This window comes from Pteropus vampyrus, unplaced genomic scaffold, assembly GCF_000151845.1.
Source record: "Pteropus vampyrus isolate Shadow unplaced genomic scaffold, Pvam_2.0 Scaffold159, whole genome shotgun sequence".
NCBI lineage: Eukaryota > Metazoa > Chordata > Mammalia > Chiroptera > Pteropodidae > Pteropus > Pteropus vampyrus.
Window position 1 is genome coordinate 1632144 of NW_011888940.1, and position 15418 is coordinate 1647561.

Genomic DNA, 15418 nt, shown 5'->3' on the forward strand with positions numbered 1-15418 from the left:
ATCTTGTAAGGTCGTTACTGTTTTCTCTTTTTATTTTACTCATGAGTCAGCTGATGTACAGAGAGGGTAAGTGTTAAGACAGCACAACTAGTAAGCAACGGGTCCGGATCCACATGCGGGCACCTCCGGCCCTAGGGGTTTGCGCCTTGCTCTCTGCGGCTGTGGCGTGGGGAGGCTGCTCGCGGGGAGAAGGGCGAGGGGAGAGCTGGAGAAGACGGACATCTAAAGCAAGGAAAGGGGATGGAAACTTGGAAACAAGGCAGCGGGCAAGAGCCGAAAAGACCGAAGTTTAAGTTGTGCAAAGTAGAGTTCGGTGATTTTGATTTTTTTCTCTAATTGGAGGACAGAGATAGTAAACAAATAATTCAATAAACGGGATCATTTCACGTAACAGTAAGTGCTGCAGAGAAAGGAGACTACGGTATGTACTAGAGTTTCCCTGGCTGGGGGAGGGCTGCCTCTGCATGGGCTGATATTGGCAGGGGTCTTTAAAAGGGTCACTTGTTTTTTAAGCCTTTCTTTTAAAAATTATTTTAAAAAATTGTAAAATGTACATCAGACAACATTTACCATTTTAACCATTTTCATACGTACAGAGCAGTAGCATTAAGAACTCTTATTCACACTGCCGTGCAATCGTCACCACCACCCACCTGCAGAAATTTTCATTTTGCAGAACTGAAACTCCGTCTCCATTAAACAGTAACTCCCATTCCCTCCTGAAGGAAAGTACAATAGAAGACAGATTGCTATACGTTTTTGAAATAAAAGAACAGATGGACGGGCCGTAACAGGTAGCAGAGAGGAAAGGTCACAGTACCTCCAAGAAGTCCGGCACTGTGTCCGGAAGCTCCCAAGAAGCTCAGCTGGGAGGCTCCGGGCTCCAAAGGAATACAAGGGTCAGAAGTGGAGCTGAAAACGAGGGTTGGTGGGGAAATCTGTGTGTTTATAGGTGGGATGCTCAGGGCCTCTTCCTCTGTGCCCCTGTACATGGGTGCGTCCCTCCACCACCAACCTCTGGCCTTGGGAGACTAAGGTGTGTTCTTCATAAAATTAAGGAAGTGCCAGCATTCTGAAACCAGGGGCAGTGGGTGGCCGATTGATTTAAAACAAGATTAATGGAAATCTACATCTGAACTGTGGACTCAGATTGTTTCCTCTACTCTCCTTCCTGGACTCTTCAGTCAGGCCTGTCTTGCTGGTCTGCAGAACATTGAAATGTCTTCAGATACTGCTGATAGGCTCGCCACCAGAGCACCCTAAGTAAATTTACCAGTTGACAAGCCCTGTTCCTCCATACATCTTTTAATCAGTTCTTTTCAGATTGTGAACTAACAATCCAGGACCATTGGGCATTTCGGGAAAGCCTCCAGAAAAAGGAGGTCAAGATAAGCAAACAAATGAAGAGGTGGGGGAGAGAATGATGGGAGCATTGAGAGAGATCAAAAGAAAACCTAATAGTAATATCAGAGAAGTCACATATTTGTCTCCCCACTAAAATGATAGCGAAAACTAAAGCATAAATCCCTGAGGGTAAAGAGAGTTGGAGAGATGACAGCAGATAGAAGATTTCAGCTAAATAATTGGATGCTGAGAACCTGACCCATGAGTGGTAACTGATTTGGTAGAGCAGACAAAGCAAGAAACTTAGTCCTATGGTACGGGTAGTTGTGCAATCAAAATTCGGTCTTCCTTTCTTTATGATGGGCTTTGCTTTATTTTTACTGTTCTTATTTTTTGAGTAGTATACTCTCTCCCAATCGAAGCTGTTAATAGGCTCTCCACCAGTGGAGAAATCAGAATTATTAAAATGCAGTGTTTGTTTTCTTATGTTTCCCTATGTGGTCATCCTTTACATCCCCCTCCTCGTTGTTTGAGAGTCTGTATTTCATGGAAGTGGATAGTTAATGCTTTTCTGGGTTGTAGTGACGGTGGATTTGAAAAGGATGCTGCAAAGAAAAAACAAATAATATTAACTTAAGAATGTGTTCTAAATTTTGTAAAGTAGTTAAAAATTTGGTACTTCTTTTTGCATTAACATAATAAATTATTATTAGATTCCCAGACTAAACTTGAAAAGACTTCTTTTCATCATCAATTAAATGGGAATTGGTGAGTTCTCTGGGAGACCTAACTGCTATGTGTAATATTTTCCTATGAAAAAATACTTTAAAAATTTTTTTGTAATAAAATGGCTACATGGATTTAGAGTTAGACTTGAATTCAAATTCTGTCTCTGCCACTTTTCTGCTATGTAACCTTGGGTAAATTATTTAATATTACTGTATCTCAGTAATTTGAGTAATACAGTAATATTTAATATTACTGTATCTCAGTAAAATGAGATTAATAATATCTAACTCAGAGGGTAGTTGTGATGATTAAGTGAAATTAAAATAGGAAAAGCTCTCAGTCTGTCTGGCTCCTCGATAAATGTTAGTTGTCTTTACTTTCACCTTTCTGTGCTATGTAATAAGAGGGAACATTGGTTTTCTAGGACTTAAGGGAAGGTCAGTTCAATTGAAGGTATGTAGTATCTTTGAATTTTGCCTTATGTATAATGCATGCGTTCCTTGTTTGATATACTTGCTCAATGCTGTAGAAAGAACACAGGAATGGAACTTGGTGGATCCAGAGTCTACTTAGCTTCCTTTTCTACTATTAACTAGATGAATGATGTTGTTCATGTTCCTTGCCAACTTCGGGTCTCATTCCTGATTTGCAAAGTGAAAGTGTTTTATTACAAGATGAGTTCTAAAAGTTTGTTCTGCTCTAAATTCTATGCTCCTGGGATCTGTGAAGCTGAAGATATCTTTTTTTGACCTGGGTTTTATGGGGTGTTGAGATTTGGGATCCATTTGTTGTTGTGAACTCAGTTTAATGTGTTTGCAGGACTTAAGGTGATCGGACGTTACTAGACGAATAGTTGATATTTGGCTTTTTCATTGGAAAATAGTCCTAGCTATGAAAGCTGTTTTGGAGTGGAAATATACTAGGAGTGGCCATTACTTTTCTTCCTACGGAGATAACGATTACTTTCAAAGGCACGTGGATTTTACTGCTGCTCCGTTGACCCTTTTCCTCCCAGCAGTTGTGGACCTTCTTATTCCGATGATGATTTGGAGCGTGTGTGCGTTTTAAATCATGTTTAATGTTTGTTGTGCTGATCTCAGCTGAATTGTCACTACCAAAGGAATCCCCTGACCCCAGGCTAGATCATGTTATTTGTTTACGTGGTATTTTTCCTTTTCATGGTCTAGAGAGTATATATGTCTGATTTCCTAGTCTCTTTCTTCCCAGCTGGACTGAAAGCTCTTCAGGGCAGTGACAGAATCTCTTTGGCTGACTTTCATCTATAACGTCTGACGCATAGTTGACATTCAGGATATATTTTTTGAATAAATGAATAAATTAAAATTGTTTCCCAACAGATATTAAATGAGTAGCAGTATAATGGTAAATAAATGCTCAAAATACTTATTAGAACTAATGATTGTAGCCTTTGCTATTACCAAACAATGAATTTAAAAGGGAAGAATAATCAAGGTGGTTGTATAAATGACTTTTATTATTGTTTGTGCAAGAACAGTGAACAGTCCCTAGTACAGGAAGCAACTTTTAAAAACTGCTGGCAGAACCAAGAAGTCAGACTGTCCTTGACCCTTAGATCAAATGTTTTGGAGCCTGAGTTTCCTTAAATCTTCTTCAGTTTGGAATAAACATTTTGACACAATGAAAGATTTATTCTATAATTTTTTGGTCTTCATAAACAAAGAGCTTAACTAAATTTGCTAAAACAGAAACCAGAAACTTTCTAATTTTTACTAGTTCCATTTTTAAAAAAAGTTCATTTCCTTTCAAGTGCATAACACTTTAAAATGAGCTCAGCTGTATTAGTAGATAAACATGTTGATTCATTTGGCCCAGAGCTACTGAGTGAAGCGTGGAGGGGCACAGTTTGTTCTTTCTCCCACCCAGTGGCAGAATGTTTTTCTTCCTCTCCTCCCTGTTGATGGAGAGGACTGGAATAAGTGACTCCCCTTTTTTAGGTTCACTTGAATTGTTTTAAAGGGAAGGGGAAAAGATTTCTTCATCATTTTCTTTTCCTTTTTCTTATTTAATTTTTATTTATATAAAGCATATGCTTCTTACCCAGTGCTCATACTGGAATGGGTATGTAACTGACGGTCGTATATAACTTCACAGGTTTTACAAAGCCATTTTACTTAATGCTCTGTTTTGCGTAATGAGCACGTTATGAGTCAGCGTGTCTTCAAATATGTTTCACTTTGAGGATGGACTTGATTTTGTATGCTACATGCAGTGGCGTTGGGATAATAGATATACTCACAGTGACTTATGATAGAGATTTCATGAAGTATATGAAGAACTTTTATAAGGAATAGTTTTTAGGAAATGACCAAAAATATGTGGCTATTACATACACCCTTTAAGTAATTGTTCAGCGTATATTGTTTGCCGTGTTTCATACCATGTTAGGTATCGGGAATGTGGAAAGATTAATAAAGAATTCTCTCTGCCCTCACGTAGCCTCCCATCTGTGTCCCATTTCCCAAAGCGCACATCATTAGTAGGTAGGCGATCCCCCCAAATAGATTTCTGTCTTTGGATAAGTTTTGGAAATAACTGGACTGAACAGAATAGAAGGTTTCTTTAGTGTAGTGTTCTCAAAAGTGTACATTGTGGAATTTAAAAAAGGAAATATACTTTGTGAGATTGTCCAAAATTCTTTGACACAGTTTTTTTCTCATGAAACTTATAGTGTGGGATCTGGGGGTGCAGGGAGCATGAGCGAGAGAGAGGACATGGCACGTGCGGGAAGAGTGATGAGTGGGTCCTGGAATACTCTTCGGGCGGCGTTGGACGAATGTAACATTTTTGTCTAGCCCATACCTCTGAATGCTGTCTCACAGGTCTAGCATTTGCTCTGCAGAATCTGTTTATGCTGCTTAATCTTTTATAGAGTTGGATGAGGGGCTAGATCTTTTGATTGAATCAGTAAATTGGAAATGGAGATTAGCAATTAATATGAAAAACGGTGCCTGTTATCTCAAATTCATCCTGTCTCGAAGCAGACTAACCATTTCTTCCAACGCAGTTATATCCCCTAGCTTTTCTGTTCGATAGACCACAGTAAGGCACCTATCATGTTTACGCCCCTTCCAGGCTCTTAGACATGAGACCACCGAGTCATTGACTTTTTGCTTTGTCTTACCCTCCATAGCTCCTGGAACCAGGTACTGCCTAATTTTTCCTTAACATTCATCAGTTTTTTTCTCTCATTCCCACTGCTGTCATCTAGCTTAGTTTCACATGAAGTAAGTGATCAGTAAATATTTGTCAAATGATGGAATCTGGACTCCTGTAATACCCTCCAGTGACAGATGTGCTTGTAGGCACTGCCTATTCCTTTCAGTCCTGTACCACTTCTGTTTACATTCACTGTGTGATTTATGCAGAGTCTGCTCAGAGCCCTCAGTAGCTCACTGTTGCATAGGAAAATGGCCCAAATGTCGTCCGGCACCAGTCTATCATCTGTTTGAGCCTACACCTCACTACTTATTGATTTATACCGTATGCTTTTTCCACTGACACCACTGCTCACTGTTTCCTACGAAGTTCTTACTTTTACAATTTCTGTCTGGTAGAATGTATTGTTCCTTATGCTTGGAATTGCTTTCCCCCCCCTCGCCCCCACATATTCTAAACATTAAGTTTCTTGAGGCAATATGGTACAGAGTTTGTCTGCTGAAACAGATAAACCTCCAAGTCTCAGTGGATTACCATAACTTGAATTTTGTTTCTTGAGCAGTAAAGTCCAGAACATGTACAGTATTCCTGATGGGTAGGCGCCTTCTATCTTGTGGCTTCACCATCTTCAGCAAATGATTCGACGTGTGCTCATCTGTGTGAAACACGAAGGGGAAGGAACATGGAAAGGTCACTGGTGGGTGTTTTTAGTGGGCCAAGCCTGAAAATGGCATTCATTTCTCATATTTCATTAGCTGGACCTCAGTCAGATGGCCAGACGTGACTGCAGGACGTCTGGGGAACGTCCCAGGAGAAGAGGTGTTTGTGAACACATGACAGTTTGTCACAGTGCTCAAAAGCTTGGGTTCTGACAGAGAAATCTGGATTTTAATTCTGGCTGTATCACTTGCCAGCTGTATGATTTTGGACAAGTTGCCGATCTATTCATTTGTGAGATTCAACTAATAATGCAGGTAAAGTACTTGGCATATAGTAATTACTCAATAAATTTTAGCTGTCATCATTCTCCATGACATATCTTGTACCTTTATGGCATAGGTGCTTATTAAATAAACGTTAAATAAATTTAAACATGGCTAGTTTAGGTATTTCTTGTGTTACAACTCCTTTTCCTTAGTTAATTACCTGTGATGAGAACTATCAAAGGATCTGTCTATTCCAGAACTTACAAACGATACTATAATAAGTTATATTATTTTGCCAAATTAAGTCTTTCATAGACATACATTGAAAAGAAAGATAAATAGTGAAATCTCCCAGGAGGTATAGTAAAAGAAAGAGTTAGAAAATAGGAGAGAAAAAACTAGGAAAATTAGAAGACTGGTCCAGGAGTTTCCAAAACCAGAATCTCAGACTTCCAGAAAGAAATCGGAAGAAATGGGGGTAAAAGTCATTAATAAAGTAAATCAAGAAAATATTTTTGAACTGAAGGACATGTTCTTTTTTTTTCAGAGTGAAAGGGCTCATCAAAAACTCTGTGCCGTAGTTGATGATAGTCCCACAGTAAGGCACCTATCATGAAACTTAAGACCTAGACCCCCATGTAAAGGATCAGCAATCAGTGCCTTTACACCGCTCCTCAACAGTAAAAGCAGGAAGACAGTGGAGCAGCAGTGCCTTTAAAATTCCGAAGAAAAATGATATCTAAACTAGTTTAAACTACTAATCAAGTTTGAGGGTAAAATAAAGCTATTTTCAGAGAGACGGTGTCTGAAAACATTCACCTCTCACAAATCTTCAGGAAGCTAAGGAATGTACATAGAAGCGAGAGTGTATCAAGAAAGAGGAGGGCCTAGGAGAGGGGAGAGGGGTGCAGACCCAGCAGAGGGAACACTCAGGGTGGTGGCCTGGGAGAGAGGGAAGAGGGGTGCAGACCCAGCAGGGGGCGAAAGGAACACTCAGGGTGGTGGCGGTGCCTCTGGCCCAGGGTAACCAGTCCAAACTGAAGCGGAACAGAAGACAGGAAGAGATTTCAAGAAGACGAAATTGATAGAAATCTGATGTGAATGAATATATTCAAAGAGATTTGTCAGACTTAGAGAATCTATAGTTAATTGGGGATAAATACATAGCAGATAAATATATAGGCAATGAAATAAATGAGACACCAGACAGTTATTAATTCTAAGGACAAAATGTTATGCAGGAAAAAAGCAATTATTTACTGCTTGGCTTAGCTCTGAATATCCTATGTAGTCATAATGATTTCAGTGTTAAATGTTGACCTAACCGAAGTATTGAGATAGTGGGGGTGTGATGTGTGGAGGGTGGCAGGACTAGGAAACACAGCTAAAGCTTACACTTTGCCAATAGGCGATCACTAGATAAATGTCTGCAACTGACCATTTAAGAAGCAACGGTATAAACATCACATCACTTAGAGAGATGGAAGTAAATTTCAAAACAACTAAAGAAAGTTTGTTTTGTGAAAGGAAATGTCAGACAGAGGGCTGGGTACTAGTTTTCCATAACAAACCTGGTAGATCTAGTTTATTTTAAAAACGTACGGATGCGCAACATTTATTTCTGAAACTAGATTTTGGAGAATCCATTAACTTAAGCGGACTTTTTTCTAGATCAGAATATTCTCAGTCGTTTTAGCTTCTTAGTTAAATATTATCCTGGGTTAATGTTCCTGTAGTGCATAATCGGATTCGAGGCATGTAAATCACCTTGTCATTGTCTTCACTTGCTTAGCTTCACAGATGTTACTCGCGAGTGAGGCGATGGCAGTTCTTCCACGTCACCCACTAACCTGGGACCAGCGTGTCCGCGTTTAGCCTGCTCCTGCAATGCGCTCATTCCGTGTCACGTGTATTATGCTCTTCTGTGCGTGTTGCATTACACTGTGTTCTCGAATCAATTCTCATGTGTCCCCCCCTTTTATTTTTTGCTTTCCTTAGTTTCCCTTCCTTTGCAGCTTCTGTTCCCTTACGTTTCAGCAGCAGGGATGCTTGGCACGGTGAGAAGCCGCTGGGCTCCTTCGGCCCCCTCTCCCCAGCGCGTGGATGGAAGGGCAGAGCGGGGGATCTGTGGGTGAGTTACCAGCGCTGAGGAATGCTGTCGCTCTCCAGAGTTTCTGGTTCGGCAGCTTCTAATCATTATTACCATCTCTGCTTCCAGTGCTTTTAATAACTGTCGGGTTCATGATTGACTGGGTTACTTATCTGTTAGATTCGGAGTTCTTAATTGTATGTAAAAATGAACTTACTAGTTCAATTTGGCTTATTTAAGCAGAAGAGGGATTTATTAAGGATATGGGAGGTCTCGGAATTGATGGGAGGGCCAGGCTGGGAGGATTGGGGCTGCACAGCTGGGAGCAGTGCTGCCATTCCTAAAATAGCTGTAGAAAAACACTCAGTAACTGAGTGTCCCGCTTGTGAAGCTTGTCCTTCTCTATGACAGTAATATCGCTGTTACACTCTCTAATGATAAACTTGTAAGTTGAGAAATTATTACTTTTCTTTTCAAGTGGCAATCATTGTGGGGGGAATGATGGGATGACTGGATTCGTATATCCCAGAATTTCAAATCCAGAGATGGGGGGAAGAGGAAACGTGAATTTTCAGGAGATGAAGCATAATTTGGCCTTCTTCGAGCAGAGTTAGAGGACAGCCTGAGGTCAATGCATTTCTCAGTGCATTCTGGTTAAAATAGAATTCAGATCCTTTGATTAAAACCCTCCACTGTTTTTTTGGTCTCATATAGAAGAACAAATCTAAACTTCTACCCATAGTCTTTAAGGCTCAGGATGCTTTGGGTGGAGATGGATTTACCATGAAGCTAATGAAAGCTTGCGGCTTCTGCTTGAGGAGGCCTCCTCCTGGGCTGCACCTGCGTCGGTTTAGGCCTCTGTCATTCTCCACTTTGCCTTCTCCCTGTCACCCGTCCCGTCCTTTCAGGTTATGCGGGAGTGGACACAGGCAGTTTCGGAACCCTAAGGAGAGAGGTGTGAGAATCGTCTATGTCATTTGCAGTCACATTCACGTATAGTTTAGTCACAGAGAGCCCGCCCGGTGTACGAATGCCTCCTAGCTGCATCCTCATATGAAGTGCAGGGCTAGAGGCCCAGGGGTGGTATGAACTTGGACTGTGCCACTCAGCCAGCTCTGGAAGAATGTGGGTAATGGGGAAGAAACCAAGACTGACCATTTGCAAGTTTGTTGAACATTTTTCTAATCTTATACCTCATATGTGAAAGAAACGTAAAAGAGGCTTTCACAGATTCAATATTTTGAGATATTTATATAACATTACCGATAGCTGTGAAGCTGAAAGAAACTTTTCTATTAGTAGTAAAAAATAAATTATCACTCTTTATTCAAGGTAACAGACTGAACTATTCTCTAATCTCTATAGAAAGTGATATTACAAAATCGTTGCCATATGAAGAAGCAATCAAGTAGTACAGTCAATATATAGGAAAATTATTATAAAAGTGTGCCAAAGGGTTAATTATTAAAAATATTATATTATTATGTAGGATTTTTTGATGTGGTTGACGACTTTTAAAAATTTCTAATTTAATAGTTTCTTTTTTCATACTAAATAAATACTCTATTTAGGACCGAATTTTGTTTTCATAATTTTGTATTTCTTTTCTTAAGAGAGCCCTACCCCAAATCGCGTACGTTTCAGGCTCCATCAAAACCTGGATTCCCTGGATTTCTTGTCTATCTCTTTAACCTCATCTCGTATATTCATTCTCTCAGACATATTTATCTTTTTTTATTCTTCAGATGGATTATGTTCTCATGTCAGGCCTGTGCACTTGCCTATTACACTCTTTCCTTACCTTTTTGAAGGACTTTTCATTATTTTTGTTTCAGGACCAGTGCCATCTATGAGTCTTTGACACCCAATTTTAAGTACCGTTTTCTTCCTCCTCCATCTCGACCGCATCACCTGTTTCATTTCCATAGCATTCGACATCCGACTTTTTGTTTATTTGTATTTTCATTGACTGCCTCCATCTTTCAGAATATAAAGCTCAGTGTTTAATAGCTATATTGTTCACTGCTATGTTCCCATAGCGTAGAACAGTGCCAAGACCTTACTAGGCACTCAGTGGATATGTCTAAGATGAAAAGTTACTCATGAGCTTGAGCGTATACATTTTGCTACTTATTTATTTGCTAGTACAATTTCCTTTTTTGTTAATTTTTTTATAAATCATTTGTGTATATTCACAGAACGTGATGCTTGGTTGTCTTATCAATTTGTATAAACTCTCTTGTCGTCTCTCCGGCTGCAAATATTGCTTAAGTCTATTATCTGCCATTATATTTTGGTTAAAAATATTCTGTTTTAGAATATTCAAGCAAATAGAAAAAGTATAGAGAATGATAAAATGAGCACTCAAGTATGCATCTCCTAGCTTTGTCATACTTTATTATCAGATTTCTCTTTTATTAATCAGATATTACAAATACACTTGAAGTTTCCTTCCTAATAGTACTCCGTTATCCAGAGGTACACCTACTTCAGGGTTTTAGCATTCTCTTGCATTTATATTAAAATTCTTTTCTTATGTATAAGTGTACATATAAACAGTAGAACTAGTATGTTTACAGGCTTTATTAATGATACCTTACTGCACATATCTTCTGCAACATTCTTTTTTAACGTTTTTCTAAGATGTGTTCATGTAGCTACATGGAGTTCTGATTTCTTCATTTTCACTGCTGTGTGGTTTTGCATGTTCTGTTGAGGGGCATGAAGTGGTTGCCAGTTCTTCCATATTACAGAAGTGGTGCAGTGAATATTTTTGTTCCTGTTCCATGTGTTCACATGGATTTTTCCCTGAGATATATTATCGCGAAGGGGTCCACACAGCCACAAGACGTGCCCTGTTGGCCTGTGGATGATTTTGTGCTGACGACAGTTGAGACTCTGTGGACTCGGAAGAAGCTTCTGCCTCTCCCTTGACTACCTAGTAGAATCTCAGTTGGAGGTCTTACCCATCATAACAGAAATGACCTTTTATGATTTAGCGACATGGCAGGGCAAACATCTAATTACTGAACATCTGTTCTTCTTTTCCTGCGAATTACCCTCCTCTCCTCTGAAGCCCCAGACCCCTTATGTCATTCCTTAGCTCGGTATGTCACATATACCTTATTTTACCTTTCTGTCACTGAACCTCTCATGTATGTGGGCTTCCTGAATGTATACATGTAATTAAATCTGATTGTTTCTCTTGTTAATGTGTCTCATATTGATGTAAGTATTAAACCAGCTGGAAGAACCTATAAAGGTAGAGGAAAACTTTTCCTCTCCAACAATTGCAAGTATAAAATCGCCAAGTCATAGGGTATGCTCAGCCTTCCCCTTCACTAGATTCTGTGTGTCGTTTGCTAAAGTAAGTGGTTGTTACCAGTTTACTCCCACCAACAGTTTTGAGACATGTCATCTCTCCATGCCCTTACCAGCATTTCGTGTTGTCAAACATAATTTTTGTTACTCTGATGTGTGAGAAATGGTATTCAGTGTTTTAAATTTGCATTTCTCTGGTTTTGAATTCTCTTTTATATGTTGATCACTTTTTAATACCTTTTATGAATTGTTTTTCTATCCTTTGTCCCCATCCCTTTTTTGTATTGGATGATTTGTCTTTTTCTTACTGATTTGTAGGAATTCTTCATATATTGATAGTAATCATTTGTTATTTGAATTGCAAATATCTCCTTTCAGTTTGTGGCTTGGTCTCTTAGTAGTATCTGTGCTAACTTTCTTTGTACTAGATTTTTCAGTTTAATGTAGATACATTTATCAGTCTTTTCCTCCATGGTTTTGTTTGTGGTATGATATTTAAGAACCTCCTTTCCTACACTGGGGTTATAGTGATAGTCTCTTTATTAATTATCTATTGCTGCATAATACATTACTACCAAACCTATGAGAGAAAACAAACAGTAAACATTGTTTCTCTCTGTTTCTGGGAGTAGTGCGGCTGGCTGCGTGGTTCTGGTCTTACTCTCTCAAGAGGCTGCATCAGGTGTTAGTGTTAGGCAGGGCTTCAGTCATTTGAAGTTTTAATGAGGGCTGGAGGACTTGCTTTTAAAGATGGCCCACTCACATGGCTGGTGAGTTGGTGTGGGCTTTTGGCAGGAGGCCTCAGCTCCTCTTCATATGGTCCTTTAGTAGGGCCACTTGAGTGTCCTCATGATATGCAGGCTGGCTTCCCCAAGTCAGTAAGTGAGCCAAGAGAATGAGGTGGAAGCTAATGTCTTTTATGATCTAGCCTTTGAAGTCACTTTCAAAGTGTGAGGGTCACTGGAGGCTCTTTTGGAGGGTAGCTGCCCGAGTGTCTTATATTTTCTTATAAGATACCTAAGAGTTCTTTCACATTTATATCTTTAATCTGCCTTGAGGGGGTGTGTGTGTGTGTGTGCGCGCGCGCGTGTGTATGCGTGTGCGTGTGTGTGTGTGTGTGTGGTATTATGGATGGGCTCTAATCTTATGCTTCTAAGGGTATAATAGTTTTCCTAGTCTCATTTTCTGAATAATCCATCGTAATCGTTCCATTTATATGTGGGCTTGTTTCTAGGCTCTCTGTACTTCTCCTTTAGCCTTTTTTTTCTATTTCTGTGCCAATACCACTTAAAACAAGTATTGATGTCTCTAAAGCAAATCTCACATTATTTTTGTTCTTCATAGTTGGCCTGGCTCTTCTTATGTCCAAAAGGCCATTAAGAGAGAAATTATTAAATTCATTTGAGTTTTAGAATCAGTTTTTCAGGTTCCATGAAAAGTCCTGTTGGGATTTTCCTTCTTTTAGGGAATATAAATTATGATCTTTTTAAAATTAAAAAAGTAATAGGTGCTTATAAAGATTTGTGAAATACAGATAAGTTAAAAGTAAAATTTAAGTATCCATAACCCCATTATGCAAACTATTATTGTAGCATTAGGAATCCTACATATTAGATTTGATTTTATAAAAATTCTTCTGTATTACAAAGGTATTATATTGAGAAAAAATAAGGATTAACATTCTTATTATACAACATGCTCCATAAATCATTAGGAAAAAGATAACCTAATAGAAAAATGGACACGGAATGTGAACAGGTTTTTGACAGGAGGATGTATAGTTAGCTAAGAACGAAAAAGAATGAGGAAAAATGTGAAATAAAACAAAAATGAAGCAGCATTTCCCCATTTGTATAGCATCGTGCATGAAAAGGAAAAAATTGGAGACAATCTTAAGTGCGTACCCAGAGAGGAACGGTTAAACAAGTACATCCATTCAGTGGGGTGTTAAGCAACTGTTAGGAAAAAAAAGATGGCTCTCCTGTGTGCGAACATGAAAGAATGTCTAAGTCATAATGAGCAAAAAATGTAAATTGAAAAAATAGTTTCTTTAATGCACTATTATGTTTATAAAGAGCATGTTATGTATGTTTATTTGTTCATATAAAGCATTTTTAGAAGGCCGTATAGATTTATTAAGAGGAGTTACCCAAGAATGCGGAGGTATATAAGAGAGGGGACCTTACTTCTCTATTATTTGGATTTGTTTCAAAATCATGCCTTACTTTGCAATTAAAGTAAATGTTTTTTTTGGGTATAGTTTCCCATAGTGTTTGTTTTTTCTGAGGCATAACTTTATTTTTATTTTTTTATTTTTTAAAACAATAGTAATCTATAGGTAGATACAATTTTGCGCCTTAAATTTTTCAGTCAATGGAAGGATTCATTCAATGCAGACTGGAGAAGCATCAATCTGGTTTCTATTTTCAGGCGCACTGGAAGTTTTTATCTTGACATAATTTCAGACCTACAGAAAAGTTAGGAGAATTACAAAGACGTCCACATGCCCGTCCCTCAAATGCTGACGTTTTCCCACATCCGCATTCTCTTCCTTTTTTATCTTTCCCTCCCCTCCCCTTTCTTCTCTGTCCCCTTGCTTTGTCCCTCTCCCCCTCTCTCTAGATGATTTTAAAAATGTATTTATATGGAGACGTTTTAAATATACTTCAAGGTCACTTCATAAGTTATGTAAATGTCTAACCATTATACTTTACACCTGAAACTAATATAAAATAATATTGAATGTGAAGACTTTTTTACATTCTGGCATAAGATATTCCAGACTCATCATCTGCTTTCCCTTTCCTCGCTCCAGAATCAGCCATTTCTCCAGGGAGTTCTGGTTCCTTTTAGTGGAGAATAATATTATATTTCTTTTATTCTTAATTCTTTTATTCTTAATTACTTACATTCTTAAATACTACATGTTTTTTATGCTATCCTGATTCGATTTATTTTTGCATGAGTACTATACTGTTGTAATTATTTCAAGTTTTCTGTATATGTTTTTCTAGTGGGAGTTTGTATTTTTAACATATGTCATACATGCAAAAGGTTATCTATAACATATGTCATCATATTAAAGAATAATCACAAAGCAAATACACATAAAAATGCCCTCGCTTAAGAAATAGAATATTACCGTTATATAAGGAGTAGCCATTGTGACTTTTAAAAAAATAAATTTATCGGGGTGGCATTGATTAATAATATAAATTTCAGGTGTACAATTTTATAATGTGCCATCTGTACACTCTATAGTGTGCGCACCACCTGCAGTCTACCTCCTTCACCATGTACTTGACCCAGTTTACCTTCTTCGTCTCCCAGACGCCTTCCCCTCTGGTAACCACCATTCTGTTGTCCGTATCCATAGATTTTTGTTTTGTTTGTTCATTTGTTGGTTTTTGTTTTATATACCACATATGAATGCTTGCCCTTTTCCATCTGACTTACTTCACTTAGCATAATACTCTCCAGATCCATCCATATTGTTTCAAATAGCAATGTTTCACTTTTTTTGTAGCCAAGTAGTATTCCATTGTCTATATCTACCACATCTTTATCCAGTCACCCATCGAAAGACACTTGGGTTGTTTCCATGTCTTGGCTATTATGAATAATGCTGCAGTGGACATAGGGGTACATGTATTTTTTTGAATATATGTTTTCAAATTAGTTGGGTACATATCCAGAAGAAGGATTGCCGGGTCATATGGTAGCTCTCTTCTGAATTTTTTGAGGACTCTCCATACTGATTTTCCTAACAGCTGCCCCAGTTTACCTCCAGCATTATGCGAGGGTTCCCTTT

The 15418-nt window shown here is 38.5% G+C and overlaps 1 protein-coding gene across 7 annotated transcripts in view; it reads left to right on the forward strand.

Annotated features, from left to right (window-relative positions):
• The window catches only part of AKT3 (AKT serine/threonine kinase 3), a 282574-nt gene that overhangs the window by 42146 nt on the left and 225010 nt on the right, over positions 1–15418 (forward strand). For 3 of the 7 annotated variants that reach the window (XM_023536572.1, XM_023536569.1, XM_023536571.1), the window contains exon 3: positions 8238–8328. The exons of 3 other annotated variants lie outside the window; for them this stretch is intronic. In XM_023536572.1, the coding sequence (XP_023392340.1) occupies positions 8238–8328 (91 nt within the window). Of the gene's footprint in view, positions 1–8106; positions 8122–8237; positions 8329–15418 lie in introns of those variants that run through there. One more of the 7 variants, XM_023536573.1, reaches the window with a different exon arrangement.